Genomic DNA, 26,346 nt, shown 5'->3' on the forward strand with positions numbered 1-26,346 from the left:
TGTAGCTATCTTGCAGCATGTAGCAAAACCAAGGAAGAACTCAGCTCTGATAATAGGGGATATCAGGTTGACTTGCTGAAAAGCACAGCAGACCTTACAGTTAAGTTGTGCCATAAAGTTACGTTGTACAATACTCTAGCTGATTTCACATCCTAATATGATTTCTTTCTCACACCTCTATGCTCCATTGATCATCTAATTCAAAAGTACTCCCCTTACACCTGTATCAGGCAATCCAGTCACCTTAATAGCAGCAGGCGAGCCTTTTCCATTGCGCAGCTCACAAACCATCTGCAGATGTTTGTGGGAGACAGTCTGTGACCAAAATACTTGTGGAGGTCTTGTTGATCCAAATCCTCCAGCATGTCTTTCCCAGTCCTCTGTCCTGGGAACACAATTCACAAAAGGCACAAGTTAAGCGATAGAGTTCCTTTTGGAATTGTCACAGCAGGATAAGGGATAGAGACCATGGCACAAATTTGTTCTATATAATCTGCATCGATCACCCCTACATGTACAATTATCCTAGCAATTGTGCTACTTGAGCGCCCAATTAATAAAGCACTCAGTCCATGACCTATAGGTCCCTTAGCTCGCTTTCCCGTTTCCCTGAAGAGGCTGGCCATTAACATGATATTTGGATCGACATTGTTTAACAAAGTGCCCAGGCTTACCACAGCGATTACAATGAATACCAGGGGGATTAGGTAAGACTTTTTGCTTTTCCCCCATTACCTTTAACAGGGCAGTTAACTTTAATATGTCTCTCTTTGTTACAATTGTAACAGCGAGGAGTAGGGTGCAGCACTGCTGCAAGAGCAGTCATTTTATGTTCTATGGTACCTACTTTTGAATATGCTGAAACCATATCAGCAACAGACGGGTCTCCTGGCAATGCTTCTATACTTTTCTGACAATCTTGGTTTGCATTATCTTTTGCTAACTGCTTCAGGAGTGTTTGACGCAGAGTTTTGTCATCTACCTGCTTTTCTAACGAGACTGCAATGTGCTCAACAAACTGCAAAAATGGTTCTTTCACTCCCTGGTTCACTGTCGTATATTTAGGATGAGGGGAAGCAAGCTTCACAGTTTTAATCAGAGCTAACATTCCCACCTGCTGACATTGTTGTAACACAGCAGGATCCCATTGCGCTTGTAAATCAGGATTACCAAAGTAATTTTTTCCCATCAAAACCTCAACTCCTACTGCCAGTCTCGATCCCCTGCAGGAAGTCTCATATTTTCCATAGCTGTACGCTCTGCCTGTTTCTGCCAATTAGCATTGAACACTTGGTATTGTACAGGTTCAAATAGAACTTGAGCTAGATGGTCAATATCATAACGAGCTAACAAATCAGCGTTAATTGCACGAATCACACACATAACTTCAGGAGAATTAACACCATACTTTGTAGCATACATCTGCAAATCCTGAATAGCTTTCCAAGCAAATACATAATAATGCTGATCTTACTTGCCAGAGTTAGGGACTGTAGCATGGGTCCTTGTATAACAAGGAATGAAGACGCTCCTCGTGTGGTGGTATGGTCAAAGAGAACTTTTATTCAAACTTCCCACTCTTAAATCCCTGTGTACCATGTGACTTCTTCAGCCAATAGAGTTGTATGTGACTGCGCATGTCCCCTCGGGCCCCTCAGCCTGGCACATCCCCTGTGCATCCAGACATGCTCCCCACAAGGGACAGCTTTCAACACAGGGTAAGCTTCTATTACTGGTTCTACTCCTGGAACAAATGCAACATTGTCCACGGTTTGTGAGAGGTGCCCAACCTTTTCTAACAGCTCCCAATCCCCCCATTCTGCAGTCTGTACACATATGCTCTCCCAAAATCTCCTAGGATGACATGGCATCACTGTGACATTACTGATGGCAAAGTCCACGGATCAGTCAGTGTTCGTGTCTTACAACACTGGGACTCCCCATGTATGGGTTGTAAGGCTCGACTATGGACAGAGACATTTTCAGCTTCCTCCATGTCTACATCATCTGCTGGGGGGGGCTGATGCTGATTGATACAGGCCTTTACTGGGTATGTCTTCATCGGTGTTTTCATCAATGTCCTCATCCTTCTCCTCCGGCAAAGGAACAGAGGACGCAAGCCTTTGCTTAGCTTTAAATTCCTCTACAAGTTCCATAGGTGTCTTATAATGGCGAGGGACTATATCGGCAGATGATTTGTATTTACAAGGAGTCTGAACTAGCTCTTGGGGTGAAGGATAGCGAACTTCAGACCTTTCGGGGCCTTTGGAGCCAGACCCTTGGTAGAACTTTTAGTAGGTGGGGCTGGGCACCACACTGTTTTCAACTTATCCACTAAAGTACCCAATTCATCATGAGAGGGGGAGGTAGCAGGCGGCGGTGATGCCACAGTGGCTGAAGCTCCCTCTTCCCCTGCATGTCCTGTATCTGACACAGGCTCTGTTTCAGGCAACTGAGTGCCTTCCGAAACTTGTTCGTTAAGCCAGTCTTTCAAAGTCTTAACCAATAGATGCCAGGTGGTAGGTAAACTTTCTACATCCTTAGCACCCTTATAGATCTCTTTCCACAGTTTATCCCCCACCTTCTCCGAAGTCTTTACACTAAGTGCAACTGATCTGTTAGCTTCAAACCTTGCTTCCAACACCATAATAGCAAGCGTTGCAAAGCATGATCTTCAACAGTTACACCTTTACGCTTTAAAAAATGCTTCCAAGAGGATAGCACAAGCTTTTCTTCTTTAGACATCTGATTCCCCATTATAGCAGTTCCTTTCTGGTAGCTCACCTTTTCCAGCTGTCAATAGCTCTTGGGTCCGGACCAGGCAGCTTCCCCACTGCTCTCTGCTATGCCAAGCTCCGTCACCACCACCCATCGTCCAGTGGTCGCTTGCAGTATCACATCGGGGTTACCATGTGTCGCTGTAGAGTCGTGACGGTCAATAAAGACACAAGCAGTCTAGCTGTGTGCAGAATACGTCTGACTTTATTTTCTCCTCTGCCTTTTTATATCCTTTGTTAGCAGCAAGCAGAAAAATTATTTAGGTAAGCAAGCAACAGTGTTTTAATTGGCTAGGATTTATTTGGCAAAGCTCAAGGTCTTTTTGTGGTTCCCACATCCTGGGCCTACTGACTTTACAGTCTGTCTTTGTTCCTTCATTAGGGCTGCGTACTGGCTTTCTTATCTTCAAGGATACACCTGAAAGTTTGTCATGTCAATATCTTCTTCCAGGGAGCTAATAGACCCACTATTAACTCCTACAACAGAGCTGCCTGCAAAAACTACAGGAAGAACCTAGTAAGTGATTGGAGGCACATAGATGAGCTCCAATATTATTGGAGCTTATTGCTTTTAGCAATAAAGGGGGTCCTTTGGTAAAAAATTGTTATAATCAAGTACACGGCAAGAATTTACCCTCCCACATAAGGCATGTTAGGTAGATCTTTCCTGGATACTGGCAAACCAGCCAATAGACATTCAGGGTAATTCTTTTTCTGTGCTTCTAGTAGTTGCCCTCAGCTTTTTTCCTATTTTCCCTCTTTCTCTCTGCTCGTTGGTGTTATAAAATAAATTCAAATAATTATTTTGGAATCCACATCTGGCCTCGTTTGTGCCTTAATCTCACTTATGGGAATGTTTAGAACCTGGTTCCTCTCCGCATTTGTGGACCGAGGCAAACCTCGCCTCTCCGTGTCTAAGTGGATCATAACAGGGCTCACACTGACAGGCTATGGAATAACACCCTCTATTAATATGGAATCCGAAAAATCCGGTATAAAGAACTGCTCAGAGACTTTTGGATCTTTGAGCAGTAAAGGTATTTATTGTCAACACTGGGAGCAAGTGTGGTTTGCTCCACAAAGAACTTGCTCAAAATCAGGGGGTTTTATACTTTTTTCATATATTATTAAATGCATATTCATGTGATTACAACATCTATCTATACATAGTAATAACAGGTGGAGTATAGGCGGAGCTCAGCCAGAGTTTCTCTTGGCACTCAATTCTAGTAAGGGTTTTAGTTCCTCCTCCCATGAGTCTGGGGTCTCTGCTCCTCTTCATCACCATGAACTTTCTACCTTTCCTTTGTTCTTGACTAGCTCAGTGAAGCTTGAAGAAAGCCCTGGCTTCAAGCCTATTTCTTCTATTGAAGTGTCTACCTTATCTTACTGTATCCAAATCTATTGTCTCTAGGCCTATTGAAAATTGCCTCTAGTATTCTTCTAAGTTTTGGTCCAATAAGCAGAACAGAATAAACCTTAGCAACACAGACCGACTAGATGTTAGGGGGACCTCTTAGTAGGCCCAAAATCTCTCAGTTAACTCTTTAGGGTCTAGCCTCTTTTTTCAACATAACATTGTGACAGGTTCACATTTGGGGGTTGCCAGTGACAGTGTCCAACTGCAAAAGCATATCCGAAGCAATCCCCAGACCAGCTCTAATCCCAATAAAAGTGTTCAGTGTGCCCAGAGTGTAGCTCTTACCCAACGGGCCCCTGTGGGGCAGAGACAGGTCCAGCCCATCCCATGATCCCAGCAGTTCCCTGTTGTGAGTGGGAGTGGAAGGTTTAGACAAAATTTATTAAAAAGCTCTACTGTTGAGTCACAAGGTGCAGAAAGGACTGCCTCGCTTTCTAAACCCCTTCTCAGAGAGGAGTCTAGGTGTGGCTGCATCCAATCTTAGCCTCAAATTATGTCAATAGTTTAAATATAATGAATTATAAAGGTGTGATTGAACCACTTTTGTCCTGCAGGTTTTAATGGTTGGCAAAATGAGAATATTTATATAAAATGAATATTTTATTATTACAAATTATCAGACAAAAGATCTTAATCAGAACTACTTACTAAACAATATAAACGCTAAAAATTTACTAGTAGAGTATAATATAGCAAAAAGTAGTTTAGTGCACTGTAACAAAGCAATTATTGAAGCAGTATTATTAAAACTAGCAAAAAGAAATAATTATTAAGCAGAGATTTGATGTAACTCACCCATACTAATGCTCATACGGAGATTTTCTCTCAACCTTGAGGAGTAACCTTGGGGGCCATCCCCAGCCCAAGGGAGGAATCTCCACACATACACGCCAAAAAGGGTTATGTCAGAAGAACGTGACTGTCTTAAAGGGGACTGGACTTTTATAGTATGAGGTGACTGACTGCTAGTCATACATTTACAGGCCAGCAATCAGCTTATCTGTCAAATCAGACTTCAAAAAGCAGGGTATGTATTCCAAGTTTGGTGAACCAGGATGGTTTTAGCATAATTAACACCAAGAAATCACCCTGGCACCAGCATGATAGCTTGCATGATTGCTTGCATTGTATGCATTCTGATTGGATTTTTGATCTTAGCAAGGTGATCTATCCTGCCACATTCCCATAGAGTCTTCCCTGACTTCTCCCCATACTCCACCTAACTTTTCTGTGATTTCTTCCTGTTTAGGTGGAGCCTGAGTGACAAATACCTTTGTTACTGATTGGTGTAAAATTCTCTGCCTTCAGTCTCAAAGGTCAAGTCAAGTGTGGGGTGGTCATGCCTTGGAGGGGGTAACTTTGGGATGGAGGTGTGTCTTAATATCACAATTAAGTTTTAATGAATCAAGTTGATCCAAGGACATCAAGGCTTTCTTGTATTTTATCCTCAGCCCATTTGTGGTCCATGGCTGTGAGAAATATCTCTAATTAAAATTTCAGAGACGGCCAAATAAAGTGAAACAAAGAACTTTATTAACAGCGTGCTGGGTGCACTGGACTCATGACCAGGTCCAAGCACACCCGAACGAGAGGGACGAGCCCTTTTAAGACCCTTTGATTTACATAACCACTCCCTCACTCCTCCCATGCCAAGCCTTGCTCTTTTCTTCCTTAAAAGGTGATACAGTCTTCTTCTTGCAGTCCATTGGTTGTTTTAACCAACCTATGAAGTTGTTTCCCTGCCCCCAACCGCATGGTCCCATGGCAGTGAGCCCAGACTAGTCTTACTGCCTTACATACTTTCCGGCCGCCTTCACACCGTAACTGTAAGTAACAGTAAGTAACTGTAAGCAACAGTAAGTAACTGTAAGCAACCCTGTAAGCAGAACAGTAAGAAGCAATAGGTAACTGTAAGCAGAACAGTAAGCAGCCCACCAGTCCTCGGCCACCAAATGGCTCCCCAACTCCCCAGATAAAACGGTTTCCAAGTGTCTCAGCACGAGGCAACCATGGAAACCCCTGCTTGTAATAAAACTATCTTATTCATTTCCTACATGGCTGTGCCTCCTTCTGCTCTAGGACCAGGGACTCACCTCTTTCTCATGAAACATTTGCTTTTGTTTTGTTAAGATTATTCAGTTCACTCATTGATATCTGAGAAAAATTTAACCCAATCATCATAAATATAAAGCCTTCTGAGGCAGAACTGGGAAGGTCAATACATATTTGTATGATTCCAAATCTGCATAAATCCTTGTACCAACTCTCAGGCTAAACTTGGTTGAATTCTCTGATTATCAATTGATTGAGACAAAATTATACATCCATAAGATAAAACTAAAAAGCTTTTCCCACATCTTTTTTTTTCCAGTAAAAAAAAAAAAGTAAACTTAAAGAATACATAAAATTATCTGCTTCATATAATCCTACTAATGTTTGGTCTCCCAGCAAGTTGCTCATGATAAAAACACAAACAAATCACAGAAATTAATTAACTGATAATTATGGGGCAATTTCATCAATCCCACATAATTTGATCTTGTGTGTGGGCAGATTCCTATGAAAGAACAGAAAAAATTCGGCCTATTACAGAACAATTATTAAAAAGAAGGAAAACTCCCTGCAGTGTTGGTTGGCTGGTCCTTCCCAGGAGCATCAGTAGCTCCCCAAGGTCTGCCCGCGGTTTTAAGAGTGGGTTGCACCTGCCCCACTGTCTTAGTTTAACAAGATTACAACTTAGAAATTAGAGAATTTCAGGTGGAAGTGTGGAAAAGGAGAAGAAACAGCTTTTTTATTAACAAAATCCAAGTAAACAACAAATGGTGCAATCAAAAACTTTCAGAAGAAACAAAACAAAGTCCCAATTCCCCAGGTGGGTGGGGGGGGAGAAACCCACGGCAGCCCAGGGAGGGTGGGGGGAAGGCAGGACTGTCCTGGCAGTTCAAAAGCTGCTCACAGCCACATATGCTCGCCAGCAATGAAAAAGTCCTTTTTCCCCACAGGCAGTCTTGAAAGCAGAATACCTCGCTCTGAGATGTGTCGGTCTCTCTCTCTCTCAGTCATTCTCCAGGAGATGCCCTATGGGGAAAAAAATCTTCCTCTCAGGAAAAGAAAAAGAGGTGCCAAAACCAGGCTCCTGCTCTGTCCGGTCTGCAGACAAAACCCCCAAAACCCCCCGAACAACTGAGGCCCAACCGTCCCTGCGGCAACCTCTGTTTCCTGAGAGCGCTCCCCCTCCCCCTCTCCTGTGCTGCCCAGGACATACGGCTTCGCTCCATTCCCCCCCCATCCTGGAAGAAACAGATGGGGGAGGGGGGCAGTGAGGGCATTTGGGAAAAAATTCCAACATCTCTTTTCAAACCTATGACATCCTCAGAGGGTGAGATAACTAATCCAGGTGGGTCTGGATAATGGAGGAGTTTTACAGGATTTTTATCTCCCTTTTTGCCTGGTGGGACAATGGGAGGTTCAGGGCAGAATGCCGGAATTCAGAGGCAACCACTGATTCCCCACTGACTGTTGATTTTGGTTCAAAGACTCATGTGCCCCAGAGCATCATTTTGAAAGTTTGATTTGGAAGGTCCAAAGTTTCATTTGTAGAGTCCAAAGCCTTCTTTAGAGAGTCCAAAGTGTCATTTTCAAGTCTAAATTGTCTTTTTAGCTTCCAAAGCCCCCTTCTCAGAGAATGAAGCCTCCTTTTTAGGATTTAGTCTGCAAGTTGGCAAGCTCATAGCCTTCTTTTAAACCTCCAACTATTATCTTCCTCTGCGTGACCCTAATAATGGACCCCAAGAGTGCTTGATATGGTCTCAGTGCAGGCTGACGTGAAACCCTTCCCTAACAACAATTTCTTTGTTTGTTGCCACGGAACTCAACAGAAGGAATGGCTTCTTATCAGAGAATCATGGAATCATAGGACCGTTAAGGTTAGAAAAGGGCTCTGAGATCATGACCAACCGTTAACCCAACATCACCATGTTCACCAGCAAACCTCGACCCCAAGTGCCATATCTGCACTCTTTTTGAACACATCTAAGGATGGTGACTCCACCACTTCCCCAAGTAGCCTGTTCCAATGCCTGAACACCCTTTCAGTGAAGAAATTTTTCTGAATAGTCAATCTAAACCTTCCCAGATGCAACATGAGGATGTTTTCTCTTGTCCTGTTGTTTGTTACTTGGGAGAAGAGGCTGACCGCATCTTGCTACAAGCTCCTTTCAGACAATTTCTGAGAGTTATAAAATACCTCTGAGCCCCAAAGACTCTCTCTTACAGCCCAAATCCTAATGTTTAGAGCTCAAAGCTTTCCCTCTAGCCTTGAAACCTGCCTGCTTACGGACAAAGCCTCATTTCAGGGTACAAACTTCTCACTGAGGGCTCCTAGCCTCATGTTCTTCAGGTCTAAAGCCTCATTTGGAGCATCCAAAGACCCACTTCTGTGATGTAAAGTCACATTTTCAGGGCCAAAACCCTCATTTGTAGGGTCCGAGCCTGTGTTTTATTACCCATAGTCTTTTGTTAGGACACATAGTTTTCTTTTTAGGTTGCAAAACCTCTTGATTTGAATCCAACCCCCCTTGTTAAGGCACAAAGACACATTTTTAAGTTCTGAGGGCTGTTCAGGCTAATCTGAAGGGCTCAGAGAGTCATTTTGAAGACCCAAAGTCTGATTGCAAAGGTCCAAAGCCTCATTTGTAAAATTCAAAGGTTTTTTTAGGCCTGAACTTTCATTTTAGCTTCCAAAGCCCCCAGCAAGGGACCAAAGCCTCCACTTTAGGATTCAGTCTGCAATTTGGTGGGGTCAAAACCTTCTTTTAATCCCCAAAGATCCATTTTTAGGGAGGCAAAGCCTTAGTTTGTTTTAATGAAATGAAGCATCCTTTGAGGCCACAAAACATAACTTCAGGGTTCAAACTTTCCTCTTCATGTCCAAAGCGCCAGTTTAAAGATCTAAGTCCTCTTTTGGAGGGTCCAAAGCCTCTTTTACAGCTCAAAGCTTCCACTGGAGTGCCTGAAGCCTTCTAGTCAGCACCAAAGTTTCATTTCTTGGGGTCAGAGTGAAACAAGTAGATTCACCTCCTTAGCAGGGTCCACAAGGTCAATGCTTCTTTTTGTTTTTGTCCCTAAGCCTCCATTTTGGGGCCCAAATCCTCATTTCTAGGCTCCCAACATGTTTTGTATTACCTACAGATATTTTTAGGGTACACATTTTGATTTGGAGGGTCCAAACCCTCATTTTTCAGAGCCAAAGCTGTCATTAAGTGTCCAAATGTACATTGAGAGGGTCCTAAGCCTCATGTTTCCTTCACAAAGGCTTAGTGTTGGCTTGCAAATCAGCTCTTTTTAGTCTACAAAACCTCATATTTAGTGTCCAAAGGATTCATTTCAGTTTGCAAATGCTCTTTTTGAGAGTCCAAAGCTGTGTTGTTTCTCTTGGAGTCTCCTTTCACTTCCCAAACTGGCATTTTTACAATCCAGCCAGGCATTTTTAGGGTCTAAGCCACACCTTGAGTGTCCAAACCCTTATCTGGAGGATTCAAAGCAATCTTTGCTTCTAGGCTTGTTAGTTCAAGAAAATGAAGATGTTCTGAGGGCTGGAGCACCTCTCCTATGAAGATAGAGTTAGAGAGTTTTGGTTTTCCAGCCTGGAGAAGGCTCTAGGGAGACCTTTCAAGAATATTCTAACTCTGAAAGGGCTCCAAGAGAGCTGGAGAGGGACTTTGGACAAGGGCCTGGAGAGACAGGACAAGAGGGAGTGGTTTCACACTGACAGAAGGGAGGGTTAGATGAGATTTTGGGAAGGAATTCTTTCCTGTGAGGTGGTGAGGCCCTGGCACAGGTTGTCCAGAGAAGTTGTTGCTGCCCCATCCCTGAAAGTGTTCAAGCCCAGGTTGGACAGGGCTTGGAGCAACCTGGCCTAGTGGAAGGTGTCCCTGCCTTTGGCAGGGAGGTTGATCTTTAAGGCTCCTCTGACCAAATTCTAGGATTCTGTGAAGCCTCCATTTTTGGGGACCAAACATTCACTTTTAGGTCCCATAGCTGCCTTTTTAAGGGGCCAGTGACCCTCATGGCTGCTCTGCAGGGGGCATAGCTCCTGCCAGAAGCCTGTTCCAGACTGGGCTCTCCAAAGTCTCCAGCCTTCTGGTGGAGCTGTTAATGGCTATCTTAGGGGAACAGTGTTGTGTTGGAGGTGGACAATGAGGAAAGCATCGCCTCTCAATAAAGGATACACTTTGGAAGCAAACATGGACTTTTATGGATTGTTTTAGAATGTGTTTTGGGTTTAACACTGTGTTTTCTTTATTTATTGTAATATTCCCCTCATTATTGTACCCCAGTTTTCCAGTACTTTCCCTCATCCCTCATGTTCCTAAACCCTACCTTCCTTTTGGTTTGTTTTAGCTGCAGTGCAGCCCTTTTCCCTATATGGTTTTGCCATCCCATTAATTTACACACTCTGCCCTTGCTCCTCCCTAACTCCACCCTCCTTCCAGAGGGTTTGCTCTCTGCCCTATATAAGGTGGGAGCCATTTTGTGTTGGGAGTTCAATAAAACCTTTTCACCTGAACGCCAGAAGTTTGCTGTCTCATTCCATCTGAGCGAACCGCGGCAGTGTTGATGGCTGGATTGTGTTCTAGACATCCATTCCACAGAATCACTGGCACCTTAAGGCTGGAGGATGAAATCACTGAGGTGGTCCCACCCCCTCTTCTTGAGCAAGGCCACCTGGAGGCACTTGTCCATGACCATGCCCAGAGGGCTATGGAGCATCTCCAAGGATGGAAACTCCACATGCTCCATAGCTAGCATGTGCCAATGTTTTGGATCTGCACAGTACCCATTGCCCCTGTCTCCAGTCTGTTCTGGGGTGTGGGTCCAGTTGCTTTGGCAGTTCATTCTGATGCTGGCTTTGGCTTGATTCATCTGGAATGGATCCAAGAATATACTCCTTGCACCTTCACAGCAATATTGACTGTTAGCGGCACTCGATACACTCCTTTCCACCCTTCTCAGAGAGGTTCTTCAGGGCAGATTTCGAGGTACACACAGTCTCTAGGTTGGTATTGATGAGTGGCGATGCCCAGTGTTGTGGGCGCTGCCAGCACAATGCACCTGTGGGGAGAAGACAACACATTCCCTAGGTATATAACATATTTTGTTAGACTCTGATCCCCATTAATGTAGGAGACGTATCCAAGGCACGAGGGACGTGCCAAGGCTGAGAAGCCCAGAGGAGCATGCGTCTAAGTAGATAACCCTATTGGTTAGAAGGTCACATGATATCAGGGTAAAAAGGGACGCGCCGAATTTGAAATAAACCTCTTTGTCTCACCACCTCACAAGGAGCATGCTTATTCTTTACCATGTAAAGTACCGCCACGCCACACATTAATTTGGATATGCCCTTTGCTTTCTGTAACCTTATATGGTCACCAGTACAGTATTTTGTATGGGCTCACCTTTTCCTTGGACATAGGTCTAATTTGTACCCTCAATAAGGGCAAAGGAATGATGCCAATTTTATGCCCCCAACAAGGCACGGACGGAGTAACTGCTTAGAGACAAAGTTTGTAGACTTTAAGCAGGAGGTATGGCTTTATTCTCGGCGTGCCGGGAAGCGGCCAGGTTGCCCTGGGAAAATTGCTTCGATCCAGCAACTTACAGCCGATCTTTTTATACAATTTTTGGCAAGTGATTGCATAATACAATATGAATATTCATGATATTGCAACACACATTTTTAATATTCATAACACGTGGAGTTTAGGCGGAGTTAGAGGTGTGGTCTTCAATCTGGGGAGAATCTAGGAGGGTTGTTCCTGTTCTTCAGCCTCATAGGCCCCCTGCCACCCTATCATCCTCTTCATGAACTTTGTGAACTTTCCTACTTTGGCTACCTTTCTAGCGTATTTGGCAGAAGTTCCTGATATCTTGGCAAGGTGTACCTATGTTTTGACTCACTTTCCTTCTCTATCAGTCCTTGTTTTCCTTCTTTATACTTAATTTAGCCTCCTAGTTCTTTCTGTTTTCCTGAGTACATATGCTTCTGTTCTCCTGTGTCACTGTGTTCTGCGTATCTTAATGAATTATTGCCTCCGCTGTTTCTAAGACCAAGTTTTCTGTGCTTTTGCTTAAAATCTATATTCTGAATTTAACTCTCTACTTTTCGTATTGCTATATTACATTTGCTTTCTAGGCCTCGCCTGGTTTCAGGAAGGGCATGTGGCCATATTAAATATGATTCCTGGCAAATCCTGCTAATTTGTCTCTTTATACTGATTCATTTTTTCTCCTTTCCTGCTCGAATGAGGTCTCCTTGGAATGTGCAAGTCCCTCTTCACCCCTATTTTAGCCAGGTTTTGCACTATTTCAGCAATGAAGTTTGAGCCTCTGTCTGATGTCATTCCTGCTGGTGCTCCAAACCTCAGGATAATTTCCTTCAACAAAACCTTTACCACCTCCCTAGCTTTGTTGGTGTGACAAGGAAAAGCTTCTGGTCATCCTGAAAAATATCTACCAGTAACACTAAATAGCTATACCTGCTTTGCCATGGAAGCTCTGCAAAGTCTATTTGCCAGTAATCTCCTGGACGATTTCCTTTCTTAACAGTCCTGGGTGTAGACCATCTAATTTGGTGTGTATTAGTTCTTTAAACAGGTTTGGCACTTTTAACACTGTTTTCTATGATACCAGTCACGCCTACGCTCAGGAGTTAAGGCTTCAATGTTTCTACCGCAGACTCTATTCCCCAGTGAGTTACCTTATGTTATTCCTCTGCAATTTCCCTCATAAAGTGTTGAGGAATTATTAACTCTTTGCTGGGTGTATCCACCCTCCTTCAGGACTCTTTTCAGCATCTAACAATTTTGCCAGTTGCTCATCCTCAGCCTGATAATCAGTGGCCTCATTGTCCAAATGCTTCTATTTTTTGGGTAACAGTAACAGATTGCACCCACCAGCAGCCTCCTTGGCCGCTTCATCAGCCAGGTGATTTCCTATATTCACTGGGGTCTCTGAACTGATAAGCTTCACAATGCATTATTGCCACCTTTTGAGGCAGCTGCACCCCCTCTAAATCTCTGTATTATTTGTCCATGTTTCACTAGGTATCCCTGAGAGGTTAATAGCCCTCTGTCTTTCCAAATGACTCCATGGGCACGGACCTCTCCAAAAGCAAATTTTGAGTCAGTCCAGTCTTATTCTGTGAGAGCTCCATCACTCTCATCAGTGACATCAGTTCTGCTTTCTGAGTCAATAGGTTGGGGGTTGGAGGTTTGGCTTCTATCACTTCATGATGAGTCACTACTGCACACCCAGCTTTTTGGATTCCATTTTTCACAAAGCTGATCCCTTCCACAAAGAGTTCCCAATCCATTTCTTCCAAGGTAGTGTCCTGTAGGTCATCTCAACTGGAATACACCTGTTCAATGGTCTGCAAACAATCAGGGGCCAGTTCCCCTTGTGCTGGGTCAGCTGTTAAGAACACTGCTGGATTCAGAAGGTGAGTTACTTTTAACTCCACATCACCTTGTTCTAAAAATTATGGCCAGTCTTCGTGAACGAAGATTTGGGAAAGGTCTCTACCCACATTTGTTACAAGCGCGCTGGCGATACAGAGCTTTGCAAATGCGGGTAAGGCCTTCGAGCCTGTGTAATGGATTTTTTAGGTGAGACAGTGTGCGCTGAACTGAGCCCACCCTTTAGTCCTAAGGTTCACCTGCCGGGGCCGAGCGGGCTTGGACAGTGGCAGCGAGGTCCTCAGGACGTAGGTTTGTTTAGAGTGACCTTCTCTTAGATGGATGGCCTTACAGGGCTGAACGAGCTCCATCTGCCTGGGTTTAGAGTTGTCCTTGTTTTCTGTGTGTTCTGGGGCTCCCCTCTCATCTCCCACGATGGCACTGTCCACACAGGCGAAGCTCCCATTCTCTCACTCCTTTCTGCGTGCTGGGGCCGGGCCCCAGCGCCTGGGGCCGGGCCGCGCTGTCGCACACGAGCCCGGGGCCGGCCGGGCCGTGCTGCCACAAAGCACGCGCTCCGGGGCCGGCCCAGGCCTGCACTGCTGTTCTAAAAATGCTACCTAGTATTTTAACATCCTGCTTGGTGATAACCAGTGTCCTCCTTTTTGTTCCAACACCATTGTAACCATATGGGGCACAAAACCAGTCAATTTCTGCCCCTGGGTTAATTTTCTTGCTTGCTGGATTAGTAGGACTGTTGCTACTACTGCCCTAAGGCAGGATGGCCATCCTTTGCTGACATCATCAAGGCATTTAGAAAAGTATTCAACAGGTCTCTTCCAAGATCCCAGTCATGGTGTCAACACCCCCAGTGCTAAATGGAACCTTTCACACACAAACAGTTAAAAAGATTTTTGTAAGTCCAGTAGTCCCAATGCAGGAGCAGTCATTAGAACATGTTTTGATTCCTGAAAGGCTTTCCTGCATTCATGAGTCCAGATGAGGACTTTATTCTTTCCATTAGTTGCCTCATATAGAGGTTCATAATCCACAGGTGACATCACCCAACCATTCACAGAAATGGTCTCAGTTCTCTTTCAGAAAGGGGCTCAGGAGCTTGACAGAGAGCTTCTTTTCTTCACTAACCCAGACTCCTTTGTCCTTGTGAAATAGCGAATCCCAAATACAGCACTTCTTGTTCTACAGTTTGAGCCTTTTTCCTAGAAACTTTGTATCCAGATTGTCCTAAGGAATTTAACAGACTAAGGGTCAGTTCTATGTATTCACTTGGAGTTGAGAAAGCTATTAAGATGTCATCCACATCCTGCAGCAATGTTACACCCTCATGTTCTTTGTGCCATCCTTCTAAGCTGGTTACCAAAAATAATTGGGCTATTTTTGAATCCTTGTGGTAACACAGTCCACATCAATTGAGTCTTTCTTCTGGTCTTTGGACTTTCTCATTCAAAAGCAAACAGCTCTTGGCTTTCACTTTCCAGTGGGATGAAAAAGAAGGCATCCTTTAAGTCCAACAGTGGTCTGAATTCTTCAAGGTTGTCAATAAAGTATAAGGATTAGCTACCAACAGATGCACATCCTGGATTGGTAGCCCTAAGATCTTTTACCAACCGATATTCGAGTGTGGTTTCTTTACAGGCAAAATCGGAGTGTTAAAACGAGACTAGCATTCCACAAGCAGTTTGTGTTTGAGAAAAGTGTCTATTAATGATTCAAGTCCCTTCCTAGTTTCCAATTTCAAAGGGTGCTGTTTACACCTTACCAGTCTGACATGTGGTTTCAAATGGATCTTTACCGGTTCTGCACCCCATGATCATCCTGGAATTCTGATGGCCCATATCAGCAGGGTGACTGATTGTCCACTTCCTCTGGTATTTCTGGTTCAGGTTCAGGAATCTGTAACAAAAAGTCTTGGGTCTCCAAGACCTTTTGTTCAGGAATGTGAACTTGGATTTTTCCTTTTTCAAATGTAAGTTGTGCATTTAATTTACTCAATACATCTGTTCCTAGTAGTGGCATGGGACATTCAGGCATATAAAGAAACTGAAGGGCTAACATCCATTTACCAATTCCGAATTTTAATGGTTGGAAGAAAGGCTCTGGCCCTTTGTCTTTTGTCCTGTGGCACCAACAGCTGAGATTATTTGTTTACTTAATTTTCCTTTACAGGTATTTAAAATAGAGTATAGCTCAGATAAGTACAAAACATTCTATTTCCTCCTTCCCCGACTTTATTGTAACCAGGTGATCTGTTGGGGAATCTTTTGAGTCCTTCCCCACTCCCCTTCACTCCTCACTCACACTCATCATTTCCATAGCTTCCCTTGGTATTTCACAGCTTTCCTGACTCCTGTTTCTATTCCTTGTGCACTCTTTTTTCCAGTGCCTTATTTGTTTACACATTGCACATTGGTTCTTATCTAGCCAAGTTTGAGGATTTTGCCCTGGTCTTTATCCTGGTCCCCTAGTCCAATTTCCCCCTCTTCCCATTCCTCGAGTTATTGCCAATGCCAAAAATTTACCATCTTTACTTTTCCTTTTCTTTTTCCCTTTCTACTTCCTCACTATTACAGTCCAAGTAACTGCTAACAGTTTGCTTAGGGTTCTGGACTCTTCTTTCTCCGGTTTTTGAAATGTCCATTTAATATCAGGATTTGATTGTCCAATCAATATATGTGCTAATTATGCGGCATCCTCCTTTGTCTTGGGGTCTAAATCAGTATATTTTTGTGCAGTTTCCATGATTCTATTAAAAAATTCTGATGGGTTTTCCTCTTTTCCCTGTGCAACCTGATATGTTTTAGATCAGTTTTTAGGTTTTGGAACAGCATGTTTCATTCCAAGTAAAATCAAACACTGGTATCTGATTAACAATTCTCACTGGACTTGATTATGTGGATCCCACTTCAGATCCACAAAGGGGAAATTAACTTTTACTGGCCCCTGGTGCACACCCTTAGCATGAATCCTTTCTGCTTCTTCTCTAGCTTTACCCATCACCATACTTTTTTCATCTTAAGTTATTAAAGTGTCCTGTATCACTTGCAAATCATTCCAGTCAGGATCTTGTGTCCTAATGATTGTTTCTATAACCTTAGAAACCTTTTCCAGATCCTCCCTGGAAGTCCCTGCCACCTCCTTCTGAGGTCATTAATATGACACAGAAAATGTCACTTTAACTGTTATAGGTCCCTTGGTTCCCACTGTCTGCCCCAGCAGGGCTTGGATGACCCGCATAGGCCCCCCTTGTCCACCCCGCTATGGATCTAAAACTTTCACTACCACGATCACTTTCTTCTTCTGCTGATTCTACAACTGCTCCCTGCCTTTTTTCCCCTTGTGCCCCTCCTTCCCGATTCAGTTTCCTCTTACATTACTGAATCCACATCCTCCTCTTCACCTGTCTGTCTGTATTTAATACAATGTTTACTTATATTACAGGCAGAATAACATCTGAGTGGTTTCTTATCCTCCTTTTCTAACGTTCACACCATCAGATCTTTCAGTGCATGCATAAATTCTTTCTGCAAATCAGGATTGTTCCATAAATAAAAAATAAATAAATATTTGGCACTTCATTCTATTTTCCTTCCTGTCTACAAAACAGCATCAGTTGCAAAATGGTATTATAATTTACAGTCCCATTAAGAGGCCACTTTTCCCAATCATCAAGCTTATACATTGTCCGCCAATGATTACAATATTCAACAAATTGTTTTCATATCAAGGGGTTGCCCCCAAGCCTTTTCCAGCTCCTTAGACCACAAGCCAAAGGAAGCTTTTCAGAATTTCTTCTCCCAAGAATTGTGAAGATTGCCCCACTCCCACATTTAACACCTTAAAATATTTTAAAACCTTTTAAAACCTACTCCCAAAACTGAGATTGCACTCCGGGGCATCCCCATAGTAGCACACAACCTTACCCAAGCCATCAACCAGTTACATAAATCTCTCAGCCTCACAGTGTGTCCTTTCTATCAGTATGACTTATGTGCAGGTAGAATACTATAAAAAAAATACCTTAAGAAATGTCATATTCTTCTTCCAAGAAAGGAAGGTGCTGTGTACTCCTCAGACTAGGGAATCAGATGATCTCCCTGAATATATTTTGTTCTGGGCTGGGCTGCCAACTGGTCCACCGAGTTGCAGATGCTTAGTCCCATCTGAAGTGCCAAAAACTGTCACCAAAAACCAGGAAATAAACTCTCTAACCAGTTTGTTAGGTTAGAAGCTGACATTACTTTATTGCAGTTCTGAATGTATGGGGGATCTCTCCACCCAAGGTGTGCACTCAGCAGTCTAACAAACCAGATTATGTTCATGAAACTAATACATATTCATTACATACTCATTACATTTCTGGAATACATACCTTTATGCTAAATACTTCCATGGATTTATTTGGATATAAGTAGGGGTCTTCTGAGGATCTCTGGTGGTCATTTGGGGAACATCTCAATGCTGAACTGCAGGAGGTCTCTGTAAGCCCAGGTCTCTTGGGATGACAACAAGACCCCCTGGCATAAGCACCACTTATCATGGTTTGGTGTCATCTGCCAACTTGCTGAGAGGTCCCTCTGCCCCAGCCTGACCTCAGTGCCCAGCAAGGTTATGAAGCAGGTCATCTTGAGTGTGATCACACGGCACACACAGGACAACCAAGCAAATAGACTCAGTCAGCATGGATTTAAGAAAGGCAGGTCCTGCCTGACCAACCTGATCTCCTTTTATGACCAGGTGACCTCCACTCAATGGAGGAGGGAAAGGCTGTGGATGTGTCTACCTGGACTTCAGCAAAACCTTTGATGCTGTCCCCCATGGCACACTCCTGGAAAAGTTGTAGCCCACGGCTTGGACAGGTGCACTTTCTGCTGGGTTAAGAACTGATGGCCAGGCCCAGAGAGTGGTGGGGAATGCTGCTGCATACAGTGGGCGGCCGGTCACTAGTGGTGTCCCCAGGGATCAGTGTTGGGCCCAGTCCTGTTTAATATCTTTACTGATGATCTGAATGAGGGCATCAGGTGTATCCTCAGTAAGTTCACAGATGACACCAAGCTGGGTGGGACTGTTGATCTTCTGGAGGGCAGGAAGGCTCTGCAGAGAGATCTGGACAGGCTGGATGGATGGGTCAAGGTCAACAGCATGAGGTTCAAGGCCAAGCGCTGGGTCCTGCCCTTGGGTCACAACAACCCCATGCAGTGCTACAGACTGGGGAAAGAGTGGCTGGAAAGTGGCCCAGTAGAAAAGGCCTGGGGTGCTGGTTTGACAGCGGCTGAACATGAGCCCAGGTGTGCCCAGGTGGGCACCTTGCTTGTACCAGCAATGGTGTGGCCAGGCAGACCAGGGGAGTGATTGTGCCCCTATGCTGGGCACTGGTGAGGCACCTCAAGTGCTGTGTCTCTGTGTCCAGTTCTGGGCCCCTAACTGCAAGAAGGACATAGAAGTTCTGGAGCATGTCTAAAGAAGAGAATGGAGCTGGGGAAGGGTCTAGAAGGTAAGTCCTATGTGGAGTGTCTGATGGAGCTGGGGTTGTTTAGCCTGGAGAAGAGGAGGCTTAGGGGTGACCTTATCACTCCCTACAACTACCTGAAAGGACTGTGTAGCCTGGTGAGGATTTGCCTCTTCTCCCAGGTAACAAGTGACAGGAAGAGAGGACATAGTCTCAAGCTGTGCCAGGGGAGATTTAGGTTGGACATAAGGAGGAATTTCTTCACACAAAGGGTAATTAAGCAATGGAATGGACTGCCCAGGAAGGTGGTGGAGCCACTGCCCCTGGAGGTGTTTAAGAAAAGACAGAAGCTTTAGGCATGAAAATAGTTAGCAGGTGAAATGCTACAAATGACCCTGTGAACTCTGCAAAGTGAACTGGTGCTGAGAAATGAAGCTTTGGTCCTTGACGAGAGGACTTTGGGCACTCCAGTGGAAGCTTTGAGTTGTAAAAGAGGGCTTTGGACCCTCTGAAAGGGGCTTTGGGTCTTCAAGCTGGGTCTGTGGGCCCCAAAAATGGGTCTTTGGAAACGAAAATGAGGGCCTGAACCTTGAAGTTAGGTTTTGTGCCCTCAAAGAATGCTTCCTTGCCCCAAACTAAGGCTTTGCCCCCTAAAAAGGGATCTTTGGGGACTTAAAAGCCTGGAAGAAGCTGGAAGGAGTGGAAATGAAACCTCTAGCACTCCGAGTGTGCCAGCCAAAGCTGTGACCAGGCTCACTTACAGCCCTCAGCAGCCTTTGACTCATCTGGCTGCTGCAGCTCCTGAAAGAAGCAGGAGCTTTGCTATCTGATGAATAGCCCTTCACCAGCAGTGCCTGGGGAGGTCCAGTGACTTCCAGCTGCAAGAGGTGCCTGGATTTGTGACAGCCATGGGGTTCTGTGGCCTCAAAGGGACATGTGGCCTCATGTCACAAATGTGCAGAGATGCAGCATCAGTCCAGTGATTGTGACCTCACCTGCCCAATGCTTATTATCCTGAGGAGTGGGCCAGCAAAAGCTAGTTGGGCTGAGCTGGCCTTCGGGACATCTCAGCTCCTTCCACTGATGCTTGTATGCCTGCCTTTTTCCAAGCATTTTTCATCATTGGCAGCAGCTACAAGCCTCACCAAAACGCTTTTGACAGCTCAAGGTGCTTTATGGGTCACGTTTGGGGTTTCTAAATAATTTTATTGAGCTACAACCATTTCCTTTCCCTTCAGGTGATTGTATTGGTGCTGATCTGATATTTCTGAAGGAGATTTTTCTGGAACTCCGTCATCCAAAACTTTCCCCTCTATTCCTGAGAGGGGTGATGGGGAACAATTCTTCTGAGTCTTGACCTGAAAATTCAAGACTCTAGAGGGAAAGGAAGGTAGCCTGGGGCCCAGAAATCAAAGTGGGTTTGTTGGACTGTTGGCAGAGTACACAGAGAAACTGACTGTTTTCCAGAACTGTTTCCCTACCAGTAGATGTCAACAGGCTGTTAGGCTTCGCCCAATGTTTCTGGCTTGGCAATTAGAGCTGTTGTCCTCTGTGCTCCTGTAGAGAACTCAATATTCGAATACGCTTTCGAGCAACAATATTGTCTCATCTCTTTTCAAATGTCATTTCCCCGCAGTCATTGCCAAGGGGATGGCTCTGCCACAAAGGATCCTATTTCCGCCAGAGAAGATATGCATGGACTGGCACCAAAGACAGAGACCTGGAGCGGGACTCCTCAACCTGGGCAATACTTGCTACATCAATGTCATCCTGCAGTGCCTGACATACACACCCCCTCTGGCCAACTACCTGCTCTCGCATGAGCACAGCCAGTCATGTGAGTACTTTTAGGAATATCTTGCAAATATCTTGGGCAAATCCCAAGGATTGCCAGAACCTGGAATCAGATTTAGGAGAACAGCAGAAAACTTTAGGAGAACTTTGTCAGCCCCAAGAAGCTGCTTGTCCTATCAAGTTGCGTTCATCCTCAGAAAAACACCTCTTTCTAGCCCTGGGTCTCTATCCCTGCAAGTTAAACCCCCTTGACTTATTGCACAGAAAACTCTGGTGAAGCATTAAATCCCTCTGAAGCACTAAAATGTCCTGGGCTTGTCGGGACTTTGGCAGCTTGGGAGTAGAGACGTGGAGACTGTTCTTAGAACTTCAAGATCTCCAGTAGGTTTCCCATCATTGGGGATGTTTTCCTAACCTGAGAAGCTTCCCTCCCTCTCTCCCTCCCTCCGTCTTTCCCCCTCTCTTTACCTCTTCAGGTCAACAGCAAGGCTTCTGCATGATGTGCGTCATGGAAGTGCACATTAGGAAGGTCCTGCATTCCTCAGCCAGTGCCATCCTGCCTGGGGCTGTCCTCAGGGACCTCAAATGTAAGTTGTTTCAGGTGCTTCAACAGGCTTTCTTCTTTTTGTTCCCTTTAGGGGAGAGCTACTAACTTCTTCTTTCTTAGTCATAGGAGAAGAATTTGAGTATGGCAGGCAGGAAAACGCCTACGAGTTCTTACGCTGTGCTCTCAATGCCATGCAGAGAGCTTGTCTGAGTGGCAGCAGCGAGTAAGCACAAGCAAATTACCTTTTCAATGTTCCCGAACCTGTTGGACTCCTTGATGTGCTCCCATCAAGGAAAACTGATGTCCAGGGCCTTCAACTTGGACTCTTGGAGGAGGTAACTCTCTTCCTTGCCATTTATTTTTATTTCCAGCTCGGACATCTCTTCACAAGAAACTACCATTGTCCATCAAATATTTGGGGGCTTTATGAGATCCAGAGGTATGTTTCCACAGCTATTCCTTTCACATTGTCTGTGCCCTTCTGTCTGCCTGTGACAAATAGCTGGTCCTGGGATTGGCATAGTAGGTAACCTAAGCATACACTGGCACAGTCAACTAACCCAGCATTTTGATTTTCTTTCCAGTCACATGCTTGAGCTGCCAAGCAGTTACTGACTCCTACAAGGCCTTCCTGGATATCTCTTTGGATATCAGAGTAAGAGGGTTCACAATTGTGCTACAGGTGCCCCAAGGCCCCTGTATCTTTCCAGAATCAAAGTGTTTGTCTTAAAAACCTACACTGCAAGCACAAGGGAGCTTGGTGGTGAGTGGGAAGGGGAATGCATGCGTTCCTGCAGAGGCCATGACACTGGTGTCCCCATGGTGCTGGCTTTAGGCCGAACAAGCAGCATTATCCCCTCTGCACCCTTGACATACTCTCCTCCTTCTTCCCTTTGCCCTCTCTCAACACCCTTCTGGCTCCCAGGCTGATGGAGTTGGATTGTTTTCCCTACCGATGCCCCTGCATGACATCAGTAGCTGAACTGAGTGGTGGCACAGAGAGGGAGCTCTTGATGGCTCTGGGAGCCCCTGGAACATGAGGGAAATATTCAGCATCACACCCTCTTTCTTTGCCTCCTCCCAGACAATGCCTGCAGGTTTACAATGGGTATCCTCAGAGTTAGCTGCCTGGGTCTTCTTGTCAGCTCCTGGGAAGTGTTTGGGTGAGAGCATTTCCCAAAGCTCAGCGGCTCCTTTCTCACTCTTCCAGGCAGCCTCGTCCCTCACCACAGTTCTGGAGGACTGTGTGACACCCAAGGAGCTGGATCTGAAAGAATGCTTCAAATGTAGCAAGTAAGATGATTCCTGATGACACAATAACACCAGATCCTGCATGAGGGGAGGTTGAATGTCATCGAACAGAAATCATCTCATGGAGGTTTAATGCACAACAGTGAGACACAGCTTTTTTAATGTGGCTCGGAATAGCCTTAAAATAGCATAAGGATGAGTGAGACAGAAAAGGTTATCTGGTCTTCTTGGGGGAAGATCAGGTTCATTTCAGCACTCGGTTCTGTGCTTGGTTTCAAGGTGTAAGAAGAAGGTTGCTGCCTCCAAGAGGGTCACAATCCACCAAGCACCCAGAGTCCTCACATTATGTCTGGAAAGGGCTGACCAATGGACTGGCAAGAAGATCAGCAAGGTGTGTACACAGCTGGAGTCCAACTTTCTCTTCCTGGAGCAGAAGATTCCCCAAAGCAGGACACTCTGTCACAAGCTGCTCTTGTTGAGTTTTTTGCGTTCCCTTCTGAGGAGAGAATTCCTGTGGGAAGACAAGCCTGGACTCTGCTCTGACAGAGATGTTTTGGCTGAGAACAGTTTCCTGCCACCTAAATCATTACATATTGAAGGCTATTTCGTGTGGTAGCTCAGGATCATTTCTGAGCCCTCTTGGTCTCTCTGTAGTTTGTGGACTATCCTGAGTACTTGGATCTTCGGCCATACATGTCTGACACAGCTGGAGAACCCCTCCTCTGCTCCTTATATGCCATCGTGGTGCACAGTGGTGACACCTGTCTTGAAGGACACTTTTTCTGCTACACGAAGGTAAAGACATTCCTCCTGACAAGGAAAAATTTGTGCTGGGGAAGACAAACTTTCCAAGCGGTGTTACTGGCAGCCAGGGTTTTGGGGGAGAAGCTCTCCTTTGGGAGTGGATTGGATTTGTTTTAGTGTACTCTTGGTTCTGCAGTTTTCTGCCTGTGGCGTTGTGGAAAAACCCTGGAGTTCCTCTCCAGATGTATGCCTTTCTTTGCAGGCCAGCAATGGACTGTGGTACAAGATGGACGATGAGTCTGTGGATAGTTGTGACACCCACACAGTTCTGGGGCAGCAAGCATATTTGCTGTTCTATGCCAGGTAATAATCAGTGTCACACGTGTTCAGAATATGTTTCCTTTTCTTGGCTTTGCTGTTTGTCTTCTCATCCTCCTGGGTGCTTCTGTAATAGGAGAGAACTTCTCCTTGAATTCTTCAGTGCTGTGAATTTTGAACTATCCCACACCAGTCCTTCTCTTCCCTTGCTTCACCTTCAGGCTTTAGGGTGCTACCCTGTGTATTCTGCCACTTGTCTGCTCTCTGAAGCTGGCTCATGTAGAGAAGAACACTTAAAGGGGGCCTCTAGGAAAGATGAGTAGAGACTCTTTATCAAAGGAGACTAGTAATGGGATGAGGAGTAATGATTTTAAAGCAAAGAGGAAAGATTTAGATTACATATTAGGAAGAAATTTTTACCTGTGAGGGTGATGAGGGTCTGGCACAGGTTGCCCAGAGAAGCTGTGGCTGCCCCATTCCTGGAAGTGTTCAAGGCCAGGTTGGACAGAGCTTGGAGCAACCTGGTCTAGTGGAAGGTATTCTTGCCCATGGCAGTGGAAGGTGCCCTTGCCCATGTTGGAATTAGTTGATCTTTAATGTTCCTTCCAACCAAATTCTAGGATTCTAGGATTCTGTGAATTGGAGGCCATAGTGGGTATAAAGACAAGGAGTTGCTCTGACAGGGGCAACTGACCTGGTGGGAAGACCCCAGTTAAATTCCCATTGGTGACCTTGGTGAATTCTTCCCTCTGTTGCTCCAAGAAAATAACTAAATCCCAGAGGAGTCTACAAGGAATGCCCTAAACAGAGATCACTCTTTTTTCCTCCAGGTGCTCCAATTTGAAAATGGGAGAAATGGCGGCTTCCTCACCAGCACCATCATATGTCCATTCCATCCTCAGTCGGAGGGGGGGCAGCAGTGAGCAGGCAGGCTCTGCAGGACCACAAGCTCTGCCTGGTAGGATTAAGGTGACACACAGCCAGAGGAACAGTGCCAGGGAGAGGGCCCGGAGCAGATCCCCGCAGTGGGGCAATGATCTCTGCAGCTGCTTCATGAACAGCACTGACTACGACAACTCAACATGGAGGAGGAGGAAGAGAACTAGTTCTTTAGGCTGTAACCACACTCCCAGGGATAACACAGCTCCAGGGCTCTCCGACTGGATCTGCCAGCGGACACCTGCACCCCGTGCTGCTTGGGTGCAAACCCTGCCAATACAGAGATCCTCATGGCGGGGCTATGATATCTGGAGCCAGGTTGTGGAGATCACAAACTCTCATCAATCAGTGAGGAGGTTTGAGCATCGCAGAGACGCATGTCAGACAAACACAGTATGATGAGGCCAGACTGTCAGCCTGGATGAGGGAGCAGCACAGCATCTGAAATGAACAAAACTAACACTCAACTGGAATGAACAGGCAGAAAAGCCAAAGCCAGAATTAAACCCCCTTACTGGCCTGTGGAGGACCAGGCCTAAGCATGTTTTGTCTCAAACATTCTGTTACAACAGGAAAGGTAACTGGAGAAGAGGGTCCTGCAGAGCAGGGGCAGCATGTTCTGAGCCAACTTCCTGCTCCACCTTGAGACTTGTGCTGCCCCATCCCCAGCTAACTTGCAGGAGGAGGGCTAAAAGGGCTGGCTGTGCATGTGGAACAAAACAGCACAAAAAATCTAGTTTACATAGGAAGCTGCACCAGGTTAACTAGGAAAGGAAGTGGATTGGGCTCCCCTGGTTCTCTTTTTTCTCTCTTTCTCTTTTGCTTTCTTTGTCTCGCAACCTCAGCTCCAGACCCATGTGGCAGGACCAATGTGGGATCTACGGACTGCTGATATTCTTTGTTCTCTCCCTTTTCTATCTTTATTTCTCTCCTCTCTTGCTTTGCCTGGGCAAAGCACGGCTATGATATTCTAGCCTGTACTCCTATTGAAGTTTGTTTTGGGAGTGGGGAGCTTGTGGAAGCACGTCGTGGCTTGTGAGGCAGCACCTTTGAGGAGTTTCTTGTGGGAGCTGAGAACTTACTGAAGTGTACTGTACCAAATCTAAGGGCTTGTTTGGCCCCACTCTTGTAGAAGTGTATTGGAATAATTTAAGGGCTTGTTAGCCAACACCTTTTTAATCTAAATATTGGGCTGGTTCCTGGAGTTATGGTGGCTGTACAATAAAACATAAAGAGTTCCCTGGCATGTAGCCCAGTGTCTTTGTTCAGCCTGATGAGAATTCACAACGAACATCATGCCTCCGACCACATTCATGGCCTTGCATGAATAATCCTTCTTTTTAGGTTTTGGGGCAATTGGTGGAAATACCCACTGTGGGATGTTGTGCATGATGGGATTTTGAAAGCTGTGTGCTTGCATGTGCCCATCTGGCAATCTCTTATTTTTAAATATGGAGTTCAAGTCACTCAAAGGGACATGGGTTGGATGAGTCAACAGTGACTGAAAAGGGCTGGATGGCTGGACCCCAAGGGTTCTGCTCAGCAGCACCAAGCCTAGTCTGGAGCCAGGAACAAGCAGTGTGTCCCAGGGGTCAGGGATTGATCCTATTTAATGCTTTCTTAACTAATGG

General features: G+C 45.2%; 1 protein-coding gene and 1 long non-coding RNA gene across 3 annotated transcripts; one reads left to right on the top strand and one right to left on the bottom strand.

Annotated features, from left to right (window-relative positions):
- Nucleotides 1–5,653: 5,653 nt before the first annotated feature.
- Nucleotides 5,654–24,767, bottom strand: LOC135424375 (uncharacterized). 2 transcript variants are annotated; one of them, XR_010435180.1, is made up of 4 exons: nt 24,197–24,767; nt 21,385–24,082; nt 10,761–11,310; nt 5,654–7,275 (listed from the first exon to the last, which is right to left on the bottom strand). It is a non-coding gene; the product is annotated as an uncharacterized LOC135424375 (long non-coding RNA). The 2 variants fall into 2 exon arrangements; XR_010435179.1 differs by having other exon boundaries at nt 5,654–11,310.
- On the top strand, nt 20,071–25,257 carry LOC135424374 (ubiquitin carboxyl-terminal hydrolase 42-like). Its single transcript, XM_064675552.1, has 11 exons — nt 20,071–20,290; nt 20,759–20,959; nt 21,393–21,503; nt 21,584–21,686; nt 21,835–21,902; nt 22,048–22,118; nt 22,674–22,756; nt 22,994–23,105; nt 23,369–23,509; nt 23,721–23,821; nt 24,607–25,257. The coding sequence occupies exons 1-11, from the start codon at nt 20,086–20,088 to the stop codon at nt 25,112–25,114; spliced, it is 1,704 nt and encodes a 567-aa protein (XP_064531622.1). The 5' UTR covers nt 20,071–20,085; the 3' UTR covers nt 25,115–25,257.
- Nucleotides 25,258–26,346: the final 1,089 nt, after the last annotated feature.

This window comes from Pseudopipra pipra, chromosome 19, assembly GCF_036250125.1.
Source record: "Pseudopipra pipra isolate bDixPip1 chromosome 19, bDixPip1.hap1, whole genome shotgun sequence".
Taxonomy (NCBI): Eukaryota; Metazoa; Chordata; class Aves; order Passeriformes; family Pipridae; genus Pseudopipra; species Pseudopipra pipra.

Excerpts from the sequence above, each read along its gene's own strand:
- LOC135424374 (XM_064675552.1), top strand. The coding sequence starts at position 20,086 with ATGCAGCATCAGTCCAGTGATTGTGACCTCACCTGCCCAATGCTTATT. Across the intron at positions 21,903-22,047 it reads GGGCTTTATGAGATCCAGAG|TCACATGCTTGAGCTGCCAA; the intron begins GTATGTTTCCAC and ends TTTTCTTTCCAG. Across the intron at positions 23,510-23,720 it reads ACTTTTTCTGCTACACGAAG|GCCAGCAATGGACTGTGGTA; the intron begins GTAAAGACATTC and ends CTTTCTTTGCAG.